The sequence below is a fragment of the Leopardus geoffroyi genome, chromosome B4, assembly GCF_018350155.1.
Source record: "Leopardus geoffroyi isolate Oge1 chromosome B4, O.geoffroyi_Oge1_pat1.0, whole genome shotgun sequence".
In the NCBI taxonomy this organism is placed as follows: domain Eukaryota; kingdom Metazoa; phylum Chordata; class Mammalia; order Carnivora; family Felidae; genus Leopardus; species Leopardus geoffroyi.
The window spans coordinates 38,539,937-38,564,483 of NC_059341.1; the positions used below are offsets into that span (position 1 = coordinate 38,539,937).

The following is a 24,547-nucleotide window of genomic DNA, read 5'->3' on the forward strand; positions in this document are numbered from 1 at the left end:
AGCCGCCTTCTGGCACAAAGTCCTCTCGGCTGCATGATCCTCCCTTCCATTGAGCTGCTTGTGTGCTCGCCCAAATCCTGCCTCTGGGCCCAGCACCGCCTGCCCAAGCCAGGAGGCTCTTTTGAATCTATTTAGAAGCGGATTTGGGGGAATTAGCTCCTCTCATTGAGCAAATACTATAATGGAGTGACAGCAGATATTAGCAGAACTTGAGTCTCAGAGAAAAGCCATTAACAGCCTTTTGGGGAGAAATCAATTCCATGTAGTACTTAGGAGGGAATTCAAGGTCAATTACAGGAGTTTAAACTAAACCTTTAAAAAACCGCACACTCATAAACTATGCTCTCTGCCCTGTTTTCTTTATTCTTGTAATGCAGAAGGGCATCCAACCTGATGGTCTCTGCTCAGCCTCTCTGCCTCCAACTGTCATCTATTTGAGACTACAGCTCAGTGCAGCAGTCTGTGTATCCCTAGGCACAGCGACAGGTGGGGAATGTGAGGCCTAGGGCAAGAGAAGGAGGTTCTGGCTGCAGATGCTGTGCTGGCCCTGCTCCAAGAAGAGCACATTTTTTTGTAGGCCAAAGAAGGTCAACATACTGATAGTCCAGCTCTAGGCAGGACCCAGTTGACAGGTGCAGGGAACTCCTAGTCATGTTTACTCATGTAACCTGTGTCCCCTCTGGGGGGCAGTCTGCAGTGAAGCAACCAGACTGGGGTGCCAGGGCTAGAGAAAGACCTGTTCTCATTCTCCTTCCTAGCACTTTTTTTTTTTTAAATAAGCTTTAGGAAACTAAAGGTAATACATGCTAATTTTTAAAATTAGGAAAAACAAGGGCACCTGGTGGCTCAGTTGGTTAAGCGGCCAACTTCGGCTCAGGTCACGATCTCATGGTTTGTGAGTGCGAGGCCTGCGTCGGGCTCTGTGCTGACAGCTCAGAGCCTGGAGCCTGCTTCAGATTCTGTGTCTCCCCCTCTCTCTGCCATTCCCCAACTCGTGCTCTGTCTCTCTCTCTCTCTCTCTCTTAAAAATAAATAAACATTAAAAAAATAAAATTAGGAAAAACAGAAAAGTAGAGAAGAAAATAATTACTCATAATCTACCTTACCACCCAGAAATGGTCACTATTTGTATTTGGATGCATTTCTTCCAGGCTTTTTTCCATATAGATGAATGAATATATGTTTTACTTAAAGAGATTTGAGATATTGGGGCGCCTGGGTGGCTCAGTCAGATAGACGTCCGACTCTTGATTTTGGCTCAGGTCACAATCTCATAGTTTGTGGGTTTGAGCCCTGCATTGGGCTCTGCACTGACAGTGTGGAGCTTGCTTGGGATTCTCTCTCTCCCTCTCTCTCTCTGCCCCTCCCCCACTCGTTCTCTCCTGCTCTCTCAAAATAAACAAACTTAATAAAATAAAAAGATTTGAGATATTATATGCAATTTTATTCTACTTTCTCATATATTATTAAATTATAAATATTTTTCTGCATCACTAAAGTTTCTTGAAAATGTTATTTTTAGCAGTGCTACGTAATCTATTGAGTTAATACACTTGAATTTATGTTTCTCTCATTGGACATTTTTTCAAGTGTTTACAAATATACATAACCATTGTTGAGTTAAGTCTTTTTCTGAATCTGGTTATTTCCTTAGGAAAGATTGCTAGGACGAGAAGTGCCAGTTTGTAGGATGTGGAATTTTTAAGTTCTTGATTCCTGTTATCAAACCGCTTTCCAGAAAGGCTGTACCAATTTATTCCTTAGCAGCCTTGCATGGGAGGGCCTGCCTCACAGCACTCTTCTAAAGACCAGAGCCTCCACCGAAGCTGCTATTGCCTCCTCGTACAGTGTATTTCCCCATTGCTGTAGTTTCTGTCCTGGGCTAACTATTGGCACACCTGGGGCAGCCAGCACTGACAGAAGAGCACATGATGAGAAGCCTGGGCGCATGTCCCCGTGGGGCTAGACCAGGCCCCACTCTTCTGGGCTTCTGTGTCCCTCTCTGCCACATGGGAGAAGCCATTTCTGATGCACCCCATCAGACAACTGTGGGGATCACATGGCCCAGCACACATGGATGCTTAGTTTTTCCCTTTATCTGGTCTCCTACTGACCTCTTAACACTTTTATATTGGGGGGTATATCTTGGGATATTTAAAACCCCTATGTGCCCCCTGCCTGCAAGTGTAGGTCTGTGATGAAGGGTACATGGAAGGGCGTGTAGGAAGGAGGAGCTCCTACCCACCACTGGTGCCATCCAGTTCTCAGTTTCCCCTGGCTTAGGGCCCTTCAGGGAAAGGATATGTAGGCATGAATGTTAAGCCAGGCCCAAGAATGACAGTGATGCCGACAGGTCCCTGCAGCGGTCAGAAAGGTTTCCTGTCATACATGCTAACACAGCCATTTGAAAATGCTCCAGTGGTAAGGGCTCAGGTCTAAAGGGCTGCCCCAGTGGACAGGGGGGAGCCTCTTTCACATTGTCGTGGACATTTCTATAGCCTTTTAGAGGGTCAAGTGGGAGGTGAAAGGGCTTGAGGAGTCTATTCATGGGCCTGGATCACCAACAAGGTGAGGAACATCATCATCGTGAACCAGAGGAAGATGGTTAATATGGCCTACTTCTCCCACAGGATTTAGCAGGAATACCTGGTAGGGAGTGCAGGAGGGATGTGGGAACAGAGGGTCACCCCAAAGGGAGGCATGGGCAGGGCATTTGGGAATGAAAACATGATTAGCTGATCAGGAACTGAGAGAAAAATGATGGTACACAAACTTTGCAGAGCAATGATTGGCCCTGTTGGGAACAGTCACAGAATGTGAGAGAGGATGTGTAATTTCAAAAGTATGTGATAATTTTATGCTAAGAGCCAAGCAGATTGTTTGTCTAAAGTAGCTACTCAGTAAATGCTTCTGAATCTGAATCAGAAATGAGAACATAGGGAGTGGGGAAAACAACAGAAGTTATAGAGTATTTACCAGGACCCCTGAGTCTCCCCAGTGACACTCAGTTCAGCAGGGCAAGCTGGTATCAGAAGGACACAAATATGATGATTCATAAAACTAGCTGCACCTGACTTCCCAAGCTGAACCTGACTTCTCACGCTGCTTTTGCGGCTCTTGGGCTCAAATGCAAATGACAGGTATAGAGGTGACAAGTGACATCTATGGACCAATATAGGATGTGTCCTTACCTTAGACAGGTCTTCTTTTCCAATAGGTTGCCCTCGAGGAGATGTAGGCATGCGTTCCAAAGGTCTGGCCTGTTGGCTTTGTCCTTCCACCCTCTGTTGGGAGACCTTTTCCTCTTCTGGGCATTTGCTCAGTGGCTGCTCAAAGCCACCATCCTGGAGCTGGGGCAAGGGGTCTTCTTCAATAGAGATGATTCTGCGGAATGCCCGGGTGAGTGGACCCCCAGGTCCTGGCTCCTCTTCTGGAAGGGGATATCCACTCAGGCCCAGGGAGCTTCTCCTTCTCAAGAAGCCAAATACATCTTCTTCCTCCTCTGACTGGCTATTTTTGGATAGGGAAGGAAGAGAAATGGGGAGAATAGCACAAAATATATCAATATGGAAACCAGAGAGATGTCTCATAGCTCTTTGACAAACAAGATGTCTTGAAAGCTCTGTGACAAACAAGTAACTGAAGAGCATCACGCCTTGGGGGCAGAGAGCTCCAGGAAAGGAAAAAACAAGACCCTGCATTCTTTGGCTCATTCACCCAACACACTTATGGAAGTGCTTAGTGAATATAAAAATGACAAAGTGGTGGTGATGATGATGAAGGTGATGGTGATGATGAAGGTGGTAGTGATGATGATGATGAAGGTGGTGGTGAGGATGGTGGTGTTGAAGATGATGAAGGTGGTGTGATGATGATGAAGGTAGTGGTGATAATGATGAAAGTGGTGGTGATGATGGTAGTGATGAAGATGATGAAGGCATTGGTGATGATTATGATGATGTTGATGGTGTGATGATGAAGGTTGTGGTGATGATGATGATAAAGATGGTGGTGATGTTGATGATGATGGCAATCGTGAAGGTGGTGGTGATGGTAGTGGTGATGAAGATGATGAAGGTGGTGGTGATGATGATTACCACCAGATATTTAGCTAATGACATAGTCACACACAGGTGGACATGTCCTCCTGGAATGCTCAGCGTAGGGAATGGAAGCAGTAATGGCACAACTAAATATACTTCGACAAGCTGTGGGAAGTGCTTAAAAGGTGGAGTGAGGGTGTGAGGAAAGGAGACAGGGGCACCTGGATGGCTTAGTCGGTGGAGCGTTTGACTTCAGCTCAGGTCATGATCTCATGGTTTGTGAGTTCAAGCCCCACATTGGGGTTCACTGCTATCCGTGGAAAGCCCACTTCAGATCCTCTGTCTCCCTCTCTTTGCCCTTCCCCAACTTGTGCTCTCTCAAAAATAAATAAAACATTTAAAAAAAGATCTGGAAATAAAGTATCCACAATTAACAATCAGGTGGCCTTGGCTGTGGTCCCATACCAGCCCTTACTGACTATGCCACTAGGTAAGACACTTCCACCCTTCCAAATCTCAGTTTCCTCAGCATAAAATGTGGCTCATCTCCCCTGCCTATCTCACAAATAAGACAATGCATAAGTAGACATGTTCACAAAACAGCCCTTGGCAATGTGAGTGAGGGGTACTGCTGCTCTGGGAGAAGCCCCCACCACAGGATGGACGTCCACTGGCTCCAAAGAAGCTGCCCACTTGGGGATGGGCTTGGGGTTGGAAGCAAGCCAGACAGGGCACCTCTACCTGCTTTTTCTACCTTTCTTTTTCTCTTTCAGTGTCCCTGGAAGTCAGAGTGAAGAGTAAGTGGCCTCAGAGGTCTACGTGCATATTTGCTCCCAGAAGCATCTGAGCATCAAGAATAAGGAAAAGCAGCAGGAAGTGAAAGGAGGCAACTGGTCAACCAGATGTAGAATGAAAGCACAGGCTGTATTTTCAGAAGGTTTTGACAGCAAAGGCCTCACAGACCCTTCCTGGCACAGGAGCTCGGGTCTCTGTGAACAATTAAAGCTGGGAAGTGTTTTAAATGGAAGTTTGACAGGGAGAATTTTGAGTCCAAAACTGAAACACACATGCACGTCCACACACATGCACACAAATATGCAATGATTAGAAAAGAAAACAGAATGTGAATGAGGTAAGGAAGTCACAGGGCCAATGGAGAAAGAAGGCAGGGGGGAAGGTCACAGAGTATGCAGAACAGTGAAGCTCCCTTCATTTCCCCCCTGTCTTCAGCTTATAATATTTATTATTCCTAAGGACCAGTAATAGGAAGGAAAAAGGAAACACTGCATGTATCATTGTCCCAAAGTTAAGTACAACTCCAAAAGATAAATTAAGAGAGAAGGCTTGCTCACAAAAATGGTGACTTAATTTGGTTCCCTTGATATAAAATAAAGAACTTTATAGCAATTCAGGGACTTTTCCAGTTATTTATAAAATCATAGTTTTTAATAGAAGCTGACTGTCCTCTCTCCAACAAATTTCTTCTCTAGTCTATCAACCCTATTGACTGCTTATCCACTTTAGAACACAATTAGTATTCCCATTCACTTTCACCCAAGTATGTACATGTGTGCACATGTGAGCAAGTGTGCGAATACACATGCAGCATATTTTTTAAAGGCCTTGCAGCCAGAAAAAAAAAATGGCCACCGCAACAGCCCTAAAATGAAGCATTTTTTTGAAAAAAGCTTTTGATTTGGAAAATTCTCGAGCACTATTGACACTCTGTAATACCCTTGGCTTAGCACGACTGTGTTCATTTTTGGTTTTGTCACCAAAGGCTATGTACCAGCAGCAGCAGAGAGCAGTGGCCTCTGCCAAAGTCTGTATTGGAACTGATGGCGCACAATTTGTTATTTACTTGATTGCCTGTTTCCTTTACTCAACCATAAGCTCCATGAGAGCAAAGACAGGATCTATTTTGCTCACCTCTGTATACTTCGCACATAGCATAATGTCTTGCACATAGGAGGCACTCAATAATGGATTTTACGGCAGGACTCATGTTTAGCTTATTTTTGGATCTTCACAGAACTCAAAACAATGTCTGGTACAAAGTAAGCCATTGGTGAATGTTTGTTGAATGAATATATTCAATGCTGAGTTGGTGAAAGGCCAACTATTATTGCAGAAACTTGGATCCCCAACTGTATCCCTCTCTGAGCTATTTAGAAAAGGAATTCAGGATGACTGGGTCCAAGCCTTGACTGATGAGCTCATCAACATCTCCAGAGTCACTTCCCCTTTTTGTGTTGTGTATTTCATACTTGCTGTCCTCAGGGTCTCCTGGATAAGCAAATCTATTCACTTTTTCCCTGGCTTTCATACTTAGGGGTCTGGTTGCCTCTACCTTTATGTGGCCTTTATGTGGATGGAGCAACATGTCAAAAAAGAAGAGAGGGCAGAGGACTGGTTTGCCTCTTTCAATGGGCAATGAGCCACCCCTTTGGGGACTCCAATTCAATAATGTGCTGTCTAACAACCACAAAAAATGTTATCTTTGAGGTAATTAAATATGAGTCATTGAAAGGAATCTGTCAAGCACAGGCCCTATTCCTGCTTATAAAGGAGTTCAACTATTGGAGACTCCATACCACACTTTAATTTCCCTTCAGAGCCCAAATAGTCATGTCCTTGAAAAACCAAGTGCATTCAGCCTACTCAACAGAGAGCACAGTACCTACAGCCACGCTTCATCTCTCCTGCTCGACCCCTCTGGTCCTCTCTCTCTTTCCTCCACTGATCTACAGCGTCTCTTCAGTTCCTTTCTGTAGACACACACCAGGGTGGGGCAGCCCCAGAAGACGATGTCCTGTCCTAGGGACCTGCTCTGCATAGTCCTCCTCCCACTTGGATGTAGGGTAAGGAAGGAACATGTCCTCCAAGATTCAAGGGGAATGAGTGAAACTGATTCCAGGCTTCCTCACCCAGGGCCACTCCTTGAGAAACAACGGGCTCAGAGCCAGCTCTGGAGGAGTGCAAGACAAATGAACACATAATGAGTGAAGAAATACAGGATAACTTACCTCCTAAGAATCCCTCTGCCATCCATATATTTGCCTATCACAGAGCCAGATCTCTGTTTCCAGTTTGCCTTGGAAGCAGCTGTGTTTGCCTTGGCTGCCTTATCTTTCTGCAGAAACACAGAATGCCCTCAGATCCATGCCTGCTGATATGTCCCAATATTTGAACAGAAAGGGCTCAACTTTCCCACCTCACAGGTCAGGCTCTAAACAAATTTCTGAAGACGCAATGTTCACATGCTCCCTGTTAACATTCACCCACTCTTTCCTTTTGTTATTGTCTCTTGCCAGGATCCCTCCATCTCCCACCCCAAAATCTAAGGGAATGAATCTATACACAGTTTAGAGCCTGGGATCCACCTTGTTACCCTTCACAGGAGTACTAACAGTTTGCAAGATGACAATAAGAAGAGATAATGTGGAATGCATAGGAAAATATTTACGCGTGGAAATGTCTGTGCATCTTTAAATCACACTCATCTGTGTGCCTCTAACTCTTTACTTCCAAAGCCCCAGGAATGAGAAAGGGACTGGCCCAGAGGATCGATTAGCCCAGCGCCCTTGTGGGGGAGGGGAGGAGTCAGGGCTTGCAACCCTGTTGGCAATTCTCCCCAGCAAATGTCTTCCAGAACATGAGGGGGAGTTAGATCACAAGGAAGAATCTCTCATCAACCATCCCCACGATTTCCAGTGATTCTTAATGAGAGAAGGAGGGGCTGCAGTGCTCCCAGGGTCCCTGAAGGTATGGCTTTAATGATTCCAAATTAATCTTTAATTATTATTCAGCATGAACGTGATTTTATCCCTCTTTTTTCTATTCCCCGCTAGGGGTTGTTAATTCCATTCCCTTTTCAAAGCAAAATGAGTTTGGCAGGTGGAGGGACGTGAGGTCAAAGGATTAGGGGGACATTTGGTTGGAAGTTTCATAATAAATTCAGTGTTACTTCTAAAACAATTATAACCATTATCATCCTCAAACAAACATGTGTAGGCTTAAGCCTTGCTCGAATAGTACACAGAGGTAGGCGGTAGAGAAGTTTGCTGCCAGTCAGTGACAGAAAAGATACAGTGGTGTAACCAGGTCCCCCAGGGATTTGCAGTTATAAACCAGGTCGGACCTAATTCACTGCAAACCGGCTGCCTTGTGCTGACCACATTTAGGCCACTGTCCAGCTAAGGGCCCACAGCATATGACCCTCCTCTTTCCAAGAGTTTTTTTTTTCCCTCAAAAGTATCTATAATATGGAAAAAAGGATAGGCATTCCCTTTCCTCATGTGATAGTTGGGGTCATGGTTCAAGGAAATTAATGACTTGCCCAGGGACATACGAGAAATTCATGGTGTGAAATATCCTGATCATTAGAACATTGCATCAATGAATTCTTCCCTCTTTTTCCTTCCCTTCAGAGCATCCAATGACTCCTATCTAAAGGGGAAGATGAGTAGGAGAACACGGAATCCTGGATTTTGTTTAATGTGGCTCAAAATGATGACCTGTAAATAAATATAGGATTCTGTGCTATTAGGGAAAGTGTGTACTGTAGAGCTCAGGTCTGGAGGAGCAGGGTCCCCACAGGATAAAAAATGGGTACTTAAAATCAGCTATGTTAATAGTCAAATGTACATTTTTAATTTGTTCCATGATTGTGGAAAAATGCAAATTTCATCAAATGATAAAAATTTTAATGAAGGAAAAAAAAACTTGTGAGTGTTTTGGTTAAAAGTGATCATGACATTTCAACTGCACCGCCTCCTGGATGGAGCTACCATGTCCATGTCCAAGAAATCTGTGACCCTCCCAAGCATCGTAGTCTCTTCATGCCAAGAAGAAAGTGTGTTACTTCACGGAAAACTAATACACTGCTACTCAGAAGGCCCCCTCGAATTTTTTATTATTTTCAAAAAATCCATGCCATTTTCTGCTTCTACAGAAAGGGTGAGCCAGACTGCAAGGACATTCTTGGGCCTGTCCCAGCATGGTCTCTGGCGGCCAGGGGACCCAAACCCCGTCGGGAAAGGGAACACAGGGCAATTACCTGAAAACAGATGTCCCGTTCATCCCGAAGGTGCTTGTTCCTTTCCCTGCAAACAGAAAAGGGGAATCTATTCAGACATGGTATTTGCAGTCGAGAAATCCAAGAGCAGCCACTTTGCCAGTGAGAGGAGTGCAGAGAAAGGCTTTATGTGGAAGGCCCAGGGAGTGCGTGGAATCTCTTTCCTAAGGCGGGGGGGGGGGGTGTAGTTTGTGTGTAAATCAGTTGGAGGCAGGGGTGAGGGGACATAGAATGACTGTGACACCCACCGCCCTTCAGGATCATGCACTGGTCTGTCCTGCCACTAGGGGGAGCCTCCCCAGAGGGTGACCAGCAGTTCCAGCTGCACCTGTGAGCTTGCTATTGGGCGCACTCTCTCTCTCAACCATTCATTTCATGCATGCATGCAGTACTCCCACAAATGTCCCCTGAGCACCCACTACATGCTAAGTGAAGTCCTAGCTCTCAAGGTTTACACAAATAGATAAAAGAAAAAGTTTCTGTCCTTGGGGAATTGGTGTTTTAGTGCAGGGTTCATTGCTCTCAAGAAAGACAAAGCAGGGACGTGGAATAAAGAGTGCCAGGGGTGCAGTGGTATTTCATGAGGCCGGTCAGGGAGGGGCATCTGTGCAGAGGCTTGCAGGAGCGGAGGGGCACTATGCCAGCAGTTGAGGGAAGAGCAGCACAGGCAGTGGAGACAGCAAAGGCTAAGCCTGGAGTCAGGCTCAAACAGGGGTGTGCAAGGAACACAGAAGAGGGCATCAGAGTGCTCAGAGGAGAGCCGCTAGGAAATGAAGTCAGAGGGGCACCCGGGTGGCTCAGTCTGTTGAGTGTCTGACTCTTAATCTCAGCTCAGGTCATGATCTCACAGTTTGTGGGTTCGAGCCCCACGTCAGGCTCTGTGCTGACAGTATGGAGCCTGCTTGAAATTCTCTCTCTCCCTCTCTCTCTGCCACTCCCCCCATCAAGATAAATAAATAAACATTTTTTTTAAAAAAGCAAATGAGGTCAGAGAAAGGTGAGGGGACAAATGGAGACCTGCTCATTCATAGTCTTGTGGGCCATTGTAGGAACTTGGGATTTTACTCCAGATGAGATATGAAGCCGTGGGGGTTGGGGGAGTAGCAGAGGAGTGTCCTGATCTGACTCAAGTTTTCAAAGGAGCCCTATAGATGCTGTGCTAAGAATACATTGCTGGAGACAAGGGTGGCACCCTGAGAACTGGCCACTCTTTCAAGCAACATGGAGGTCCCTGGTTCCCCTTTCAGTGCAATTGAGGCAGAAAGAGCCTGACTGGAGGGTCAAGAATGTGAGGAAAGGAAGTGGAGATGGAATGCAAGTGTAAACAATTCTTTTGAAAGGTTTTGAAAGCCATTAAAGAAATGCAAAGTAGTAAGTGGTGACAGGAGCTACTGGGTAAGAAATGCTATAGGACATTGGTTGGTCTCCCCAAAAGAGAAACAACCAGCCATGGAGGAGAGACAATATCCACTGGACCAGCCCTTGAGGAAGGTCTCATTCTAGTGCACATTTGGGAGAGCCAGGCACATGGGGCGTTCAACCACCACGACAGAGAAGGCAGGAGGTAGGCATGGATGGGCACAGGGGACATGCTCATGTGACGGTTCTGCCTGTCTCCATGATAGTAGCAAAGCCTGAGAATGGCAAAGGGAGAGTTTCCTTCCAGAAGGCCCCTCGCTGTATGCTGGCAGAGAGGTTAGCAGCCCTGCACCCGGGTGAGGACATGGGGGCCCCGGGAAGCCCCATCTCCATCAGGGAGTTCGCTGTGGTGTTTCCTGCTTTGTGCAGTCATCTCCAGGCAGAAGCTTCGGCAGTCAAAGAGATGCTACACCCTCTAAATAAATGTCCACCTTAATTCACACTAATGCCCTGTCATGATGGTCACTCATATATATATCATCTCACTCTCAAGAGAAGCCTGTGAAGCAGGCATGAGAAAACTAACATTCCATCTGGTTAAGTCAATTGCCCAAGGTCACACAAAGTAATAAGGGTAGTGCTGGGTCTTGACCCAGATCCGGCCCCAAAGTCCATGTTCCCCACTGAGTCCCCTGAAATTGTTTCCTTTTGCTGCTACTTGCCCCTAGGAGGGCAGTCCCTTCCTCACACTGTCATATCCCAGCCATTGCCATGATGGGGGCAGACCCCCATCCTCCCCCACAACTTCCAACTTGATATCCCTTGCCTCGGCATTATCTCTGTCCTTGATTCCCATTTCCCCACTGCTGTCTGTCACTACCCGACGATTTCACTGTGGAGGAAAAATCTGCCATGGGGGCCTTCCTCGCTACGGATGGACTTTGACCTGCTGCAGAATCTAAGCTTGTATGCATGTGATAGCACAGAAAGACTTTGGGCAAGTAATTCTGCACAAATGCCAGTCTCCATCAAAAAGACCCATGCGTTTGTAGAGATCTGCCTTGTCATTCTCCTCTGCTCATTCGCTTTGAATCTGTCCTTTTCTTCTAAGTACAACAGAAAAAAAGGGGAAAAATCAAAATTTGTCCTTGTACACCTGGTTCTCTTCTTTTCACTAAAGCCTTCTAAGATTCAAGACCTGCTCTCAAATGGATTAGAACTTGGTCATGTCAGAACCCCCTTCCATCTCCCCAGCCTTTGCAGTCCTGTTTGAATCAGGTATTGAGGGAAGTAAATCTGAAATGCATTCAGTTCTGAGCACTTTTCAATTTGGTAGCATCACAGATGCCAGACATGGTGACCTCACCTTGCTTTCAAATAAAACAAAACAAGTCAGAGTGCACCTGATTTAAGACAACTGCACTCTAAAAACCAGAACCTGGGGAGCCTGGGCGGCTCAGTCGGTTAAGCAGACGACTCTTGATTTTGGCTCAGGTCATGATCTCATGGTTGGTGAGTTCGAGCTCCACATTGGGCTCTGTGCGGACAGCGTGGAGCCTGCTTGGGATTCTTCTCTCTCTCTCTCTCTCTCTCTCTCTCTTTCTCTCTCCCTCCAGCACTCTATCTCTCTCAAAATAAATGAATAAGCTTAAACAAAAATAAAAAGCAGAACCCAAAGTGCTCGTGCCCCATCACCATTCCCAAGAGGTGTTTGGCAGACAGAAGGTACTGTAACTTGGAAACCTCACACGCAAAAGTGAAAATCCCATCTTTCCACACACAGGTTTTGTTTTGGGTTTGGTTTTGGCACATTCCAGACCAATGAGCTTTGAATTTACAGTAAGTTTTAGCAAGTGGAGGAATCTCTAAACTCCTTTGCTCTGTTTATGCTCTGTTTGTGACTCATTTGCTCATTCAACAGACATTAGGAGACTATGGCAGAATCAAGAGAATCAGCCAGATACAGATCTCAATTCTGACTCCTGAAGTGAGTGTCTGTCTCCTTTGGTAAACTGCTTCACTTCTCTGCTATCATTTTCCTTCTCTGTTAATTCCCCTATCAGGAACTGCCCTCCTTTCTTTAATTTTGTTGAAGATGAAAAGCATACCAGGGGCACCTGGGTGGCTCAGTTGGTTGAGTGTCTTGACTTTGGCTTAGATCATGATCTCAAGTTCATGGGTTTGAGCCCCACATGTGGAGCCTACTTGATTCTCTGTCTCCCCTTCTCTCTGCCTCTCCCCAGCTTGCGCTCTCTCTCCCTCAAAAATAAACATCATTTTTTTTTTTTTTTAAAAGAGAAAGGGATACTATATCTTCCACTGGGTAGATGCTCACGAAATTCAGTTCCGCTCCTACCTGAGCAAGTACCACATAAGGTGCTGTGGGAGATGCCACAAAGAATGAGGCAGAGCCTACCTGCAGATGTACAAACTGGAGAGGGATGTGGGTGTGTGTGTGAATGGACCAAACACAATATGCTGGGGATCAGGGGAATGAGGGCACTCTCTCAGCAGCTGTGATCATCCAGAATGTAGGCAGGGAAGACTTTCAGCCTGGCTCTTCCAACCCAAGGAATGTGGGATATGCTCTCAGAACACATCTGATGCTGACACACCTCAGGAGATCCAGCTGTTTCAGAAGCCCCGACTTCTCACGCTGCAGACTCTCCGTCACACGGTACACTTCCCTGAAGAAGAGGCCAACACAGACTTATGAGCTTCTATAGCAGGGATTTAAGCCACCACTGTGTGAGGGGCTGTGTTGTAGTTGGTCCTGTTGTAGTTGGTCCTGGGTAGGACCAGCAGGTAGCACCCCACCCTGGGGTCAGAGGGATATGCCTCCCCTGATGAGCACCTGCTGTGTGCAGGTGGTTACAGCTATGATCTCACTTCATCATCACAGACTCCCGATTTGGAAGGTGAGATTACCCCTATTTTATAGACACAGACAGAGAACCAGTAACTCTCCCCATGTCCCATAGACAATCCACGACTGAGTAGATTAGGACCCCCTACTCCCAAACCCATGAACAGGGCTTCATAATAATCACTTGGCCTTCCCAGGCTCCAGGTGACCCTGTCCTACCCAGAACCAATACTCTCCAGCCCAATCCTGCAAGTGAGAGCAGAACTTGTATTTTTCCTGTAGCTGGTTTCGTTTGTTTCCAGGAGCTCCAGAAGAATCCTTTCCCCTTCCCCATCCTCCCCTATAAGTCTCCAATCTGTTCTTAGATCTCTGTAATTTCCTCTGTTGGTCATTCATTTCTTTAACTTAGGAGTTCTCATCTCTAGCCATAAAGCAGACATCAAATGTATCAATCATAATCAGATACTTAGATCACAGTGTGAACACGTCAATCATGTCAATCACCCTTTGAGTAAGGGGAGGGAGGAGCTGAGAGGTAGTGGAGGTGTCTGGAGACCAACTCAGATGGTGAGGTAGGGACTGCCTGGTTTGTCTGCATCTCTAAATGCAACCCAGTGCCCAGCATGAAGGTGTCGTCAACAAAAAGCAGTAAGAAACAGGGGGCCCTGGGTGGCTCAGTTGGTTAAGCGTCCAACTCTTCATTTCAGCTCAGGTCATGATCTCACAGTTCGTGGGTTCAAGCCCTACATCAGGCTCCATACTGACAGCTTGGAGCCTGGAGCCTGCTTAGGATTCTCTGTCTCCCTCTCTCTCTGCCCCTCCCTCGCTTGTGCACTCTTCATGCTCTGTTTCTTTCAAAATAAATACATAAACAACAACAACAACAACAACAACAACAACAACAACAACAAACGAATAGTAGTAAGAAACAAAAGGAGAGAGGGCAGAGAGTGGGGGAGGAAAGAAGGAGGCAGGGATGGAGGAAGGAAGAGAGGAAGGGAGGGGTGAGTCGGGGAGGTATTCAACACCACCCGGGGAAGAAAGAAAAAAAAGGAAAGCAGAATTGGGTGACACTGGAAAATAAGCCTTGCTGAACTTCGCAACTTTGCCTCCATCCTTCCCTCCGGGCTCTGCACTGTGCTTTTAGAAATGTTTAAATCACCCCTAAGGTTACTGCAAAAGGCCCAAAGTTCCACATTTCCAAACCACAGCATAGTTGCTAGTGTAGGGAGCATCTTATAGTCTCACAAAATGCGTCCATTTCCATAGGCTGTCCAGACTACCCCGATTGTGCACACACCGGGCTGGGTGGGGACAGTCACCCCTCTGCCGCACCCTCAATGTCATTACTGAGCTGGCAAAAACAGCACCTGCTTGCTCGGTCCATAAGGCTTGAGCCCACCTCACAATAGATTCCTTAAAAGGTATCTGTGTGGTTCTTCCCCCTTTATGGAATAATTATAAAGTCAATTTACAACAATAACAGACCGAATCAAATTCTAAGTTCACCTCAGACAATCCTAATTAAGCAATAAAACTTCTCTAGCTCCTGCAGAGATGCCAATTCCTAACACTTTATTACCAATTATATTTAATTTCAACTTGAGGGAAAACAATGTATTTCCCATTATCCAAACTGGGTCCCCAAATCCCTGTCTAGGATTCTGCTGTGATGAGCAGTATGTGAGCACAGCTGTTTGCTGCTGCGGTGCCCTGTGAGCCACGATGGCTTTGTGGATCCTCTGTCCCAGCCCTGGGTTCTGATTCTCAACCAGGAGCAGACAACTCTACCCCTGCTAAGGGAAATCACTCCCTGGACACCTGACATCTGTGTTCTCACAGAACATTTGGTTTAGGAGCGATTCCTAAGAAATAAGGCATTCCAGGTCTTTGCACTGTAGACACAACAGAGTTGACTGCTGGAGCCACACACACACACACACACACACACACACACACACATTACATATTGATGAAATATGTCTACCTATTTGTCTAATAAACATGCATCTATTTAGATACACACACATTGTCAGACTTTTTCTGTGTTTACAAAAAGGAAGGCATCTAACCTAGACATTCTAAAGGTCTGTACTTGGTACTATGTGGACTGAAAGAGAAAGAAATTACCATTTTTCATAGGAGTGACTGGTGACAGGTTTATGGCTGTCTTTAGGGAACTGCTGTTGGCTTTATTTTCTGGAGAGGGATGAGAGAGGGAGCATCTCCAAAATATATCGCCAAGTGAAAACACAGGCAAATGCAGAACAGTGTGTAAATGAAAAGTGTGTGTGTGTGCTTGTATATGCATAGAACACTCTGGAAGGATCCACAAGAAACCCTGAGGGGTGGCCTCTGGGTCTTTGCAGACCTCTTGCTGAGTATAGATCCTTTTGTGTCTCGTCATAAACTACCCGCCCCAAACAAAAATTCATTAACAAAATAAACAGGTGCTGCTTCCCAGCTGACCTTCATCTTTATGTTATCTCTCCTGCTTGATTGTTCTTTCTTTATCTTATTTTAAAATCAAGTTCTCCCTCCTTGAGCATCTTTGGAGAACAGAAAAATTAATTTTGCCCATTTAGAATTCTAGCTGATAAGTGACTAAGTCTTTTTATCTCCCAGTACCGTCCTCTCCTTTCCCAGCTGCTCTAGTGCAGCATCAGACAGCAAGACATTGTGAGTTGGGGGGGAAGCACATGATGTGGGGAGAACTTGGCTCTGTCCCTGTTTTCTGGCACTAGCTAGCTGTGTGGCTTTGTGTCACTGCATCTCTCTGAGCCTCAAGTTCTTCATTTATAAAATGAAGAGGTGGATTAGAGCACTCATCTGCTATCAGTACTGCAGATCTGGGACTCTGTTCTACAGGGAACCAGCTAAGGCTCTCACTGCCCTCTCTCCTGACCTCCCCAGACAGGACACACTCTCCTGGGCTCCAGCATGCTTTCCAGCTGCATAAGGCATTGTGCGCTTTTTGAAAACAAGTCATGAAGTTCCTGAAATCATTTATCTCTTCCTCCTGACCCTCTTTTTCAGTTCCCAGCCTCCAGAGATTGTCTCTGGCTTGGTTAATTAAGATAAGACTTCAGAAAGATTTTAATCCTCATGCTGTGATTTGATACCCTGGCACTGGGTGCTTATTTCCATCTGCTGTTCTAATGCTGGTGCCTTCAGATGTTTGTTGTTTTAAAACTCGATTCAATTTTAAGAGCCTGAGTCCTTAATTCTGTTTGTAAAGTTAAATGCCTGTGCCTTGTTGGCCTGCTCTCAATGAGGAGGAACTGATTTTGCTCATTTACAATGAAATACACTGTCCTCCCCTGGTCACCCAAGAATTGGAGTGAAGGGGTTTGTCTTAAGTCAGCTGCTCAGAATACATTTTCTTTTTAACTGGAGAAATCTTGGGGCACCTGGGTGGCTCAGTCCATTAAGCATCCGACTTCGGCTCAGGTCATGATCTCACAGTTTGTGAGTTCGAGTCCCACGTCGGGCTCTGTGCTGACAGCTCAGAGCCTGGAGCCTGCTTCAGATTCTGTGTCTCCTCTCTCTGTCCCTACCCTGCTCATTCTCTGTCTCTGTCTCTCAAAAATAAATAAACATTAAAAAAAAAATAAAATCAATAAATAAAAAAACTAGAGAAGTCTTTTTAGGGTAAAACTCCACATGCAAACACATTTCCTTTCTTTCACCCTGGCAAATCAGTCCAAAACAGTACAGGACAGCACACACAGGACAGACAGCAGAACAATTTGATTTAGGCCAACGGACCCAAATTTTGCCATCATTCAGACGGAGTGAGGGCTTTCCCTTTTGAACAAGGACAGTTAACGTATGTTAACACTCAGGCACTGGTAAGTAATACTGCCCTTTCCTCTGAAATCACACTGTTTGAATACCTGGCACAGGACCAGGCACACGTTACCTTCTGCAGAATGAATGAAGGGCATGAACGAATGCATGAATGAGTGATGAGTGAATGATGGCCAGTCCCATTCCTGAGTACATATTTTCTGGCCGGTTCATGATTCACTGTGTGGAGTCAGCAAGATGTGTCTAGCACGGAGTGTTGCGCTAGAGAGTTACTGAAAACCTCTGACTCTTAGCTTCCTCGTCCATAACTTAGAGTTGATAATAACAGTACCTGCCACATCAGGATGCTGTAAAGTTCATATGAAACAATGTCAAATTGTTGACATAGGTGAGATATGTTGAATGTACAACATGGTACCTGGGGCAGAGCCGTCTGCAATAAATTTTTGACAAATGAGTAAGTAAACAAATATAAATGTGTGAACAAATAAGTGGGATTCCTGTCCCTGAGCACGCCAAAGAGTGCATTTGTTCTCAGAACCTAACACTCCCAAGACGACTGTTGGCAGCTCCTCAGCCCCAGCCTGCAGACCCAGCTCTTGATTCTTCCTTACGTGTGCTTCTGCCTAGCAGGCTGAGTCCACTGGCCGCACACCAAGAGCAGGTCACTGGCAAACCAGGCCCTGAGAGATGTGGGGCTCACCACACTGTGTCCACACAGAGGGACACTGGTAGGAGAGAGTAGGCAGACTGCAGTGAAGATTCCAGGGTACTGTCATATACTCCATCAGATTAAATCTCAGAAGCCTACCTGCTTCACTCTCATCCTGGGTCTCTAACCTATGACAGTCACGTGTGGTCTGTCCACACACTCAGCCTTTTCTCAGTGACTGCCCTGTATTTGTTGGGTGGATAACACATCTTTTGAATCACATGATACATTTCCCAAGAACAGGGTTGTAGATTTCCTGTCAATCCTAGATTCTGCTTGCTACAGTTCTGGTCTGCTTGATGGCCTCGGGATCCTAGAAGAGATTTCAGGGACCAAGGAGACCCTGAGCCCCAAGTTCTAGGCAAGGCGACAGGGTCTCCAAGGGAGGAGACGATGTCATGCTCACAGCAGGGGGTGAGGCTGGACAGAAGGGACAGGAACCCACGAGGGCCAGACTCACATCTCCTTCTCCTGGTGGAGTTGGTGGGCCTCTTGCTGGAGGCTCTCCAGCTGTTTCCGGGCATCCTGCAGCTCCCGGGAGGTCCGCTCCAGCTCCCGGGCCAGCTCCTGGTTTGTGACTCTCAGCTTGGTGTTCTCAGCCTTGGTTTCATGCTCATCATTTTGCAGGGTGGTGCACTGGCCTTCCAGCTGGAAAGGAAGGTGGGGGAGCAGGAGGGAATGATGAACAACCCCCATCCCATCTGGCTCCGCCCCAGTCTCCCCTCACTTTCTCCACCTGTGGGCAGGAGCCCTCACTGCCAGCCCTCGCTGCCCTTGGGACTCGACAGGCTTTGCCCTGCTCCTTAAGTCACATGGATGCACTTTTGGGGGCAGGGAGGAATGGCCAGAGCACATCTCATCTCTCCCCTGTCTCCACAGGGCTACTGAACAGTCCAGAGGGAACAGCACCATTCACAAAGACTGCTGGGAAAGGGAGGTCAACAATCCATCTGTGTCCCCAATCCCGGTGACAATAATGATGCCATTAGCATCTCATCCATAGTCTTGAGAGCCAACCTAAATCCCTCTTGTCCTTTCAGCCAATTGTCCCCCTTGGCCCTGATGGACCTGGGAAGCAGCTAAGTGGCATTCTTCATAAAACTGTCCTTCCTAATTTTGAATTCTGACAGCAAATCTGTGTATCCCCTTTTCTTTGCTCCGCTAAATAAATCCATTCCTTTAATCTAGAGAAATGTTGTGTGGTGGCCAGAAACCCTGGAAATTCTTAGGAAACAGCTAAAACAGGTCAGACCAAACACATACCTTTTTTTTTTTCATGGTCCCAAAAGGAACTAAAAAAACCTGCATTTGTATAACTGCAGCGTTTCTTGGCTGGTGATTCTGCTTTGCAAAGCTTCTAACCCTCTCACCAGAGGAGAAATCAAACCAAGGCAAATATATCATAATAAATTTAGTTTTATAAATGTGGCCAGTGAGGGGAAGAGGAGGCAGCAACAAGGAATTTTGTGTGATTCTCAAGAGGCTCCTGTGTAATCAGGCAAGCATGCAGTAATTAAATAGAGTGGTAATCATTCGTTTGAGGGATAAGTCTAATTGGTAAGAACTTAATGCATAATAGTGAGGGGGAGAAAGAGTAGAAGCAAGGGATAGCTGTGGAAGGGTAATGGGAAGGCAGCTGGCAGTTCCTCCGGTGGAAATTATCGTGTTGCAAGAGAAAGAAACCAAGGGGCGCATGGGTGACTCTTGGTTTCGGCTCAGGTCATGATCTCATGGTTTCATGAGTTCGAGCCCCACACTGGGCTCTGTGCTGACAGCTCAGAGCTGCTTGGGATTCTCTCGATCCCTCTCTCTCTCTCTGCCCCTCCCCTGCTCAGACTGTCTCTGTCTCTCTCAAAAATAAACTTAAAAAAAAAAAAAAGAATTTATTAAAAAAAGAAAGAAAGAAACCAAAATGCATACATAGGTCAGGGAGCAGCAGGAGAGGGACAGTCTCTAGCCTCAGCATGGGGTAGCTTCAAGCATATTTTACTGTGTTGCTGAAAATAGCCCTCTCTATACAAATGGATGCGGTGTGTCTGGGTCTGTCCAGGGCTGGATTACTTCCAGAGCCAGACAAAACAAAACGGGAGGCCAAGTGACATCCTGGCCTTCTCTCCCCCAACGAGCCCTCACCTTGGAGAGGAGTCTATGATTGTGAAGTTTGACTAGGTAATCAATCTTCCTGAGGTCATTAGGCAGCCATGGTGGCTGGACACCACCCTACACAGTGTACTGCCCAGACCGCCTCGTCGGGGCTCATGTGCATCAGAGGAATATCTGGTGTCTGCATCCATCCTGTGGGGTGATGGGCATAGCCACAAAAAAAAAAGGCTAAGGAACCTCTTCCGGGCGCACAGGAAAACAGGGGATGGGCAAATTGATCTTGGAAGAGTCTCTTCCAGCTGGAGGCATCCATGGCCATCCCAGTGGGAAGACATCACTGCAGCCTCCCACAAAGCATTAGTGACTCCGTCCTTTGTACCACAGCACCCCCCTCTCCTCTTACCCAGGATGCAGGAAACAAATTAATGTTTGGCATTCTGGCGGCTCCTGGGTGTAATTAGGTTGACAATGTCTTCAGATGCCTTGAGGGAGAATTCTTGGCAACTTTTCCCAACTAAACACCTGGCGCTGGAGAGGTAAAGGCTTTATCCTGAGATCACCTGTGGTTTCAAAATGCTATCTTTTGTACAGCTAAATGGTTCTCCTCCGATTAAAAACAGACAAACAAACCCAAATCCTTGAGTGAATAGCAGGAAAAGTGGGCAAGAGCGGGGGGGGGGGGGTGTGGGGGGTGGGAATGGAATGGAGAGAGGAACCAGGTGCTCCAAGGCCGTGGCAAAGGCGCACCTGCTGCTGCTTCTGGATGAGCTGCTCCAGCTCCTGCTCCTTGGATAACAGCTTCTGCTCCAGCTCCTGACTGCGGGCCTGAAACCTCTCCATGTCCTGCCGGGCCAGAGAGAAGGACGCGTGAGGCCCCAGGGCACTTGGGATGGAGATTTGTCCCCCACCTTGCACCTGCTCAACAGCAGGGCCTCCCTATCCTTTTGGATTGTAGGGCCCTTCCCACAACATTCCAGGGCTTCGATGCCCTGCCTGGCTGGTCAGGGAGGCCCACTGGGACGGAGACAGAGCAAGTGCTCATAAGGGGTCATGCCAACTCCCCAACTCCCACCATGTGTGACCATGACCAATGACTGTGCACCGCTCCCCCAGAGAGAGACAGTGTTGGTTAGTGGTGGAGTACTGAACATAGAGAATCTCACACTTCCATCTCTTTATCTCTAAATTGGGGGGGGGTATCCTTCTAATGTGGATATTCTGTTCCACGTTGGGTAGAGTCATTTGTTCCCTCACACTACCCCTTGCTCGGGAAACACAGGGCATTACTTCTTCCCCTTGAGGGTCTAGGTCCTCACTGTGTCCCACCATGATTGAGGTGTCCCAGCCTTGCTCTTGTGATAGCTCTACCTCTGTGATCCACAGCCCCTCCCCTCCCGCCCTAGAACTGGTCTTCCCCACTCAGGAAGCTGCTGACGCAGTGAGAAAGGGCTTGGGGTGGGGTAAAGAGAAAACTGTGTGGGCTGTCTGGACGCCTGACACTCTCACAGAGCCTGGTCTGGTACAAGGTCCCTCATCTGGGCGTCAGGAGACTGAGGCTCCAGCCCTGGTCTTACCTAGCTGACTTGACTTCATTCATCTATCATTGTTTCTTTGTTCACAGGACAGAAACAAAAATATGCAGGCCACCTACAGCTCTTCACTCCCCTGAAGGCAGAAATGAGGTGTGAAACTTGCAGGGAGAGAAGAAACCATTATAATGTGCATAGAGCTCATGACAGGAGCCCCTGGGGTTCCACCTGCCTTGGAGGACAGCCTGGAATGCTGGACACTAGAGGGGCTATGAGGCTGGGTGTGATGGTGGCACCAGGGGGTTGGGAGCACACAACCACTCTCAGGACACAGGCCTTTGGACACCTCCGTTCCAAGGCTCAGAATTATTTCCTGGACTCATCTTTTGTAGACACTACCTGGTCCTCAGCCTGTTCTCAGGTAGGTACATGGAGCTCAGGGACAGCCTGTGATCGCCCTCACATCAACCACAGGCAACGATAGGGGGAATATCTGACCAGGAAGCTCCTGCTGTCAACACCTCCACCGGGGAACCTGCTTCGTTCAGCTTGGCTGTCACTCACAGAGTAGGTGCCCCATGAACAGTGCCGGGGAGGCGGATAGCTCCACAAGTCCAGCACGGATGCTGCCATCCCCATGGTGGGCCTGCAGAGTGCCTTATAGCCCCGGCCAGCACAGAGCATCGAGGGGGGGCGTCTATTTTCCTTGAGCCGGAGTGTGCCAGTCATTAAGTATTTCCCTCGTGGTCAAACAGACTGCTCATGTAGAGCCAGAAGGCCCAGCCCTTCTCATGCTGTCATAAACTGTCACACCACTGTTCTCACGTTGTGACAAGGCAAAAGCCTGTGTCTGTAAAGCCAAACACATTTTAACAGTTTCTGTGTTTGTGCAAAAGTGGAAAACCTAGGCACTGGGCCTGAAAGGCCTGGGGTACTAGAAGGGGAAGGAGGGAGTGGAATGGGGGGTGAAGGGTACAGTGGTGTGGTCATATACCCTTACATGATCCTAATGTGTCCTTGAAATTTTTCCTCCCACCTCTTCCCATTCCCAGTTCCCACACCTTGGCCCACCTTTTGCTTCTGGAAGCAGGCCTCTTTTTTTAGCTAGGACCTCTGACCTGTAGTCATGGCCCAGCAGTAGATCATTTGGGGTAAAGGGAGTGACTCTCCTACTGCAGGAAAAAAAAGGCTACTGTTCTCAGAAAACTATTTTAGGGTATGCTGGGTGACAAGTGTGTGAGTTCTGTCTGCCTTATACTCATCCAACTATGCTGAAGGGCAAGGGACAGGCAGACTGTTTTAAAGCTCTAAGAAAGAATGGGTACAGGGGGAGTCTGGAAATACAGACAAGCCTTCAGAGGGCTCTAGTTGGAGAATATGATGGGCTTTTTCTGGAAAGCATTCAGACTTCATCTTGTTTTGAATGGTATCTGTGATAATAAATAGATCCTCGGTGTAGATAATCCAAATCAGCATATAAATAAAAACTGGTTCAAACCAACCTGCATTAAGGAGGAGGGAAGGGTTGTGGCAATAGCCCAGGTTCTGTTCTGAGAGGCAGCGCAAGACATGGTCCCTCTGCTATATTCCCAGATGTCCTATGTTGAAACTTAACCCCCAAGGTGATGATCCCATGGACACACTTGCCCCCCGCCCCGTGAGGATGCAGCGAGAGGGCCACAGCCAGAACCAGGGAGTGGGCTCTCACCAGAGCCTGACCACACTGGCCCCCTGATTTTGGATGTCCAGCCACCAGGACTGTGAGAAATAAATGTCTGTTGTTTATAAGCCACCCAGTTCATGGGATTGTTGTAACGGCAGCCTAAAGCTACCATTCAAGATCAAGGACTTTTCTGTTGAGAACTCACCAAGTGGATAATGAAAAAATGGGTAAGAGAGAGTTTCCTGTAGCTTTGTTTTATAAATATGCTCCCAAAAGGACCCTGCTTAGTTTGGAAGAGGAGAGAATTTCACCAATTCTGACCTCCCAAGACAAACAGCAGGCTAGAGGCTGCTAGGAGGCTAAATGCCAGAGTCGGAACGAGGTATGTGAGCTCTACATTTTCTCCCATGGGGTCCGAGAAGGGTGGGATTTGACTTGTGTTGGTTATTAAGTTTTCTAGGTGTCTAAGGGAAAGGATGGGAAGCATAGGCTCTAATGATGGTCCCCCTAGAGGAGCTGCTGGGCATGGAGTAGAATGGACTGCATTTGGGTGGGCCTGCCTTCCAGGTCTGGGACCAGCCAGTATCAGACCCGGTCTCCAAGCTGCTGTAACTGGTAAGCACATGCACCTTCATCCTTTCGTCATTAGTTCATTCATTCACTGATTCAATAGGTATTTATTGAGTACCAACCGTGTTCCAGGCATGGCTGAGGGGCTGTGGATACAGTAACAAGTAAAGATAAAGATCCCTGCTCTCAGGGAGACTGGGTGGCTCAGTCAGTTAAGTATCTGACTCTTGGTTTCAGCTCAGGTCATGATCTCACGTTTGTGGGTTCGAGTTCCATGACGAGCTCTGTGGTAACGGTGCAAAGCCTGCCTGGGATTCTCTGTCTCCCTCTCTCTCTGCCCCTCCCCTGTTCATACACTCTCTCTCTCAAAATAAATAAATAAACATTTTTTTTTTAAAGATCCCTGCTCTTGCAGTGCTTACATGATAGTAGGAGGAGACAGACCATAATTAACAAAAATAAACAAGGAAATTAAATGTCATGTCTGAAGGTGACAAATGTCTTGAAAAATATAAATAAAGCAGCAGAGAGACTAGGAATCCACAGTGCCACAGGTGGGGGCACTGCAATCTTAAACTGGGGGAGGTAGTCAGAGTAGGCGATATTTCCACCTGGTGCTCAGAGCCAAGCCCTGGTGTGGACTCTTACTTTCAGGAGAAACTGCTCCTTCTCATGCTTGATTTGTTGTTCCATCTCCTCGTAGAGATGCTGGATTTCTTCATCATAAGCAGCAATTTTCCTGCAGAGGTGGCAGAAAGAGAGTCTGTGAAGGTCTACACCAAAATTCATTTATCCCCCAGAGTATTTATCCTCTG

The 24,547-nt window shown here is 46.9% G+C and overlaps 1 protein-coding gene across 2 annotated transcripts in view; it reads right to left on the reverse strand.

Annotated features, from left to right (window-relative positions):
• Positions 1-24,547, reverse strand: part of CRACR2A (calcium release activated channel regulator 2A) — a 133,860-nt gene that overhangs the window by 21,016 nt on the left and 88,297 nt on the right. For both annotated transcript variants that reach the window (XM_045463846.1, XM_045463845.1), the window contains 7 exons: positions 24,381-24,471; positions 20,718-20,813; positions 18,328-18,515; positions 13,095-13,166; positions 9,103-9,148; positions 7,070-7,176; positions 3,192-3,510 (listed from right to left, as the gene is read on the reverse strand). In XM_045463846.1, coding sequence (XP_045319802.1) covers positions 3,192-3,510; positions 7,070-7,176; positions 9,103-9,148; positions 13,095-13,166; positions 18,328-18,515; positions 20,718-20,813; positions 24,381-24,471 — 919 coding nt within the window. The remainder of the gene's footprint in view (positions 1-3,191; positions 3,511-7,069; positions 7,177-9,102; positions 9,149-13,094; positions 13,167-18,327; positions 18,516-20,717; positions 20,814-24,380; positions 24,472-24,547) is intronic.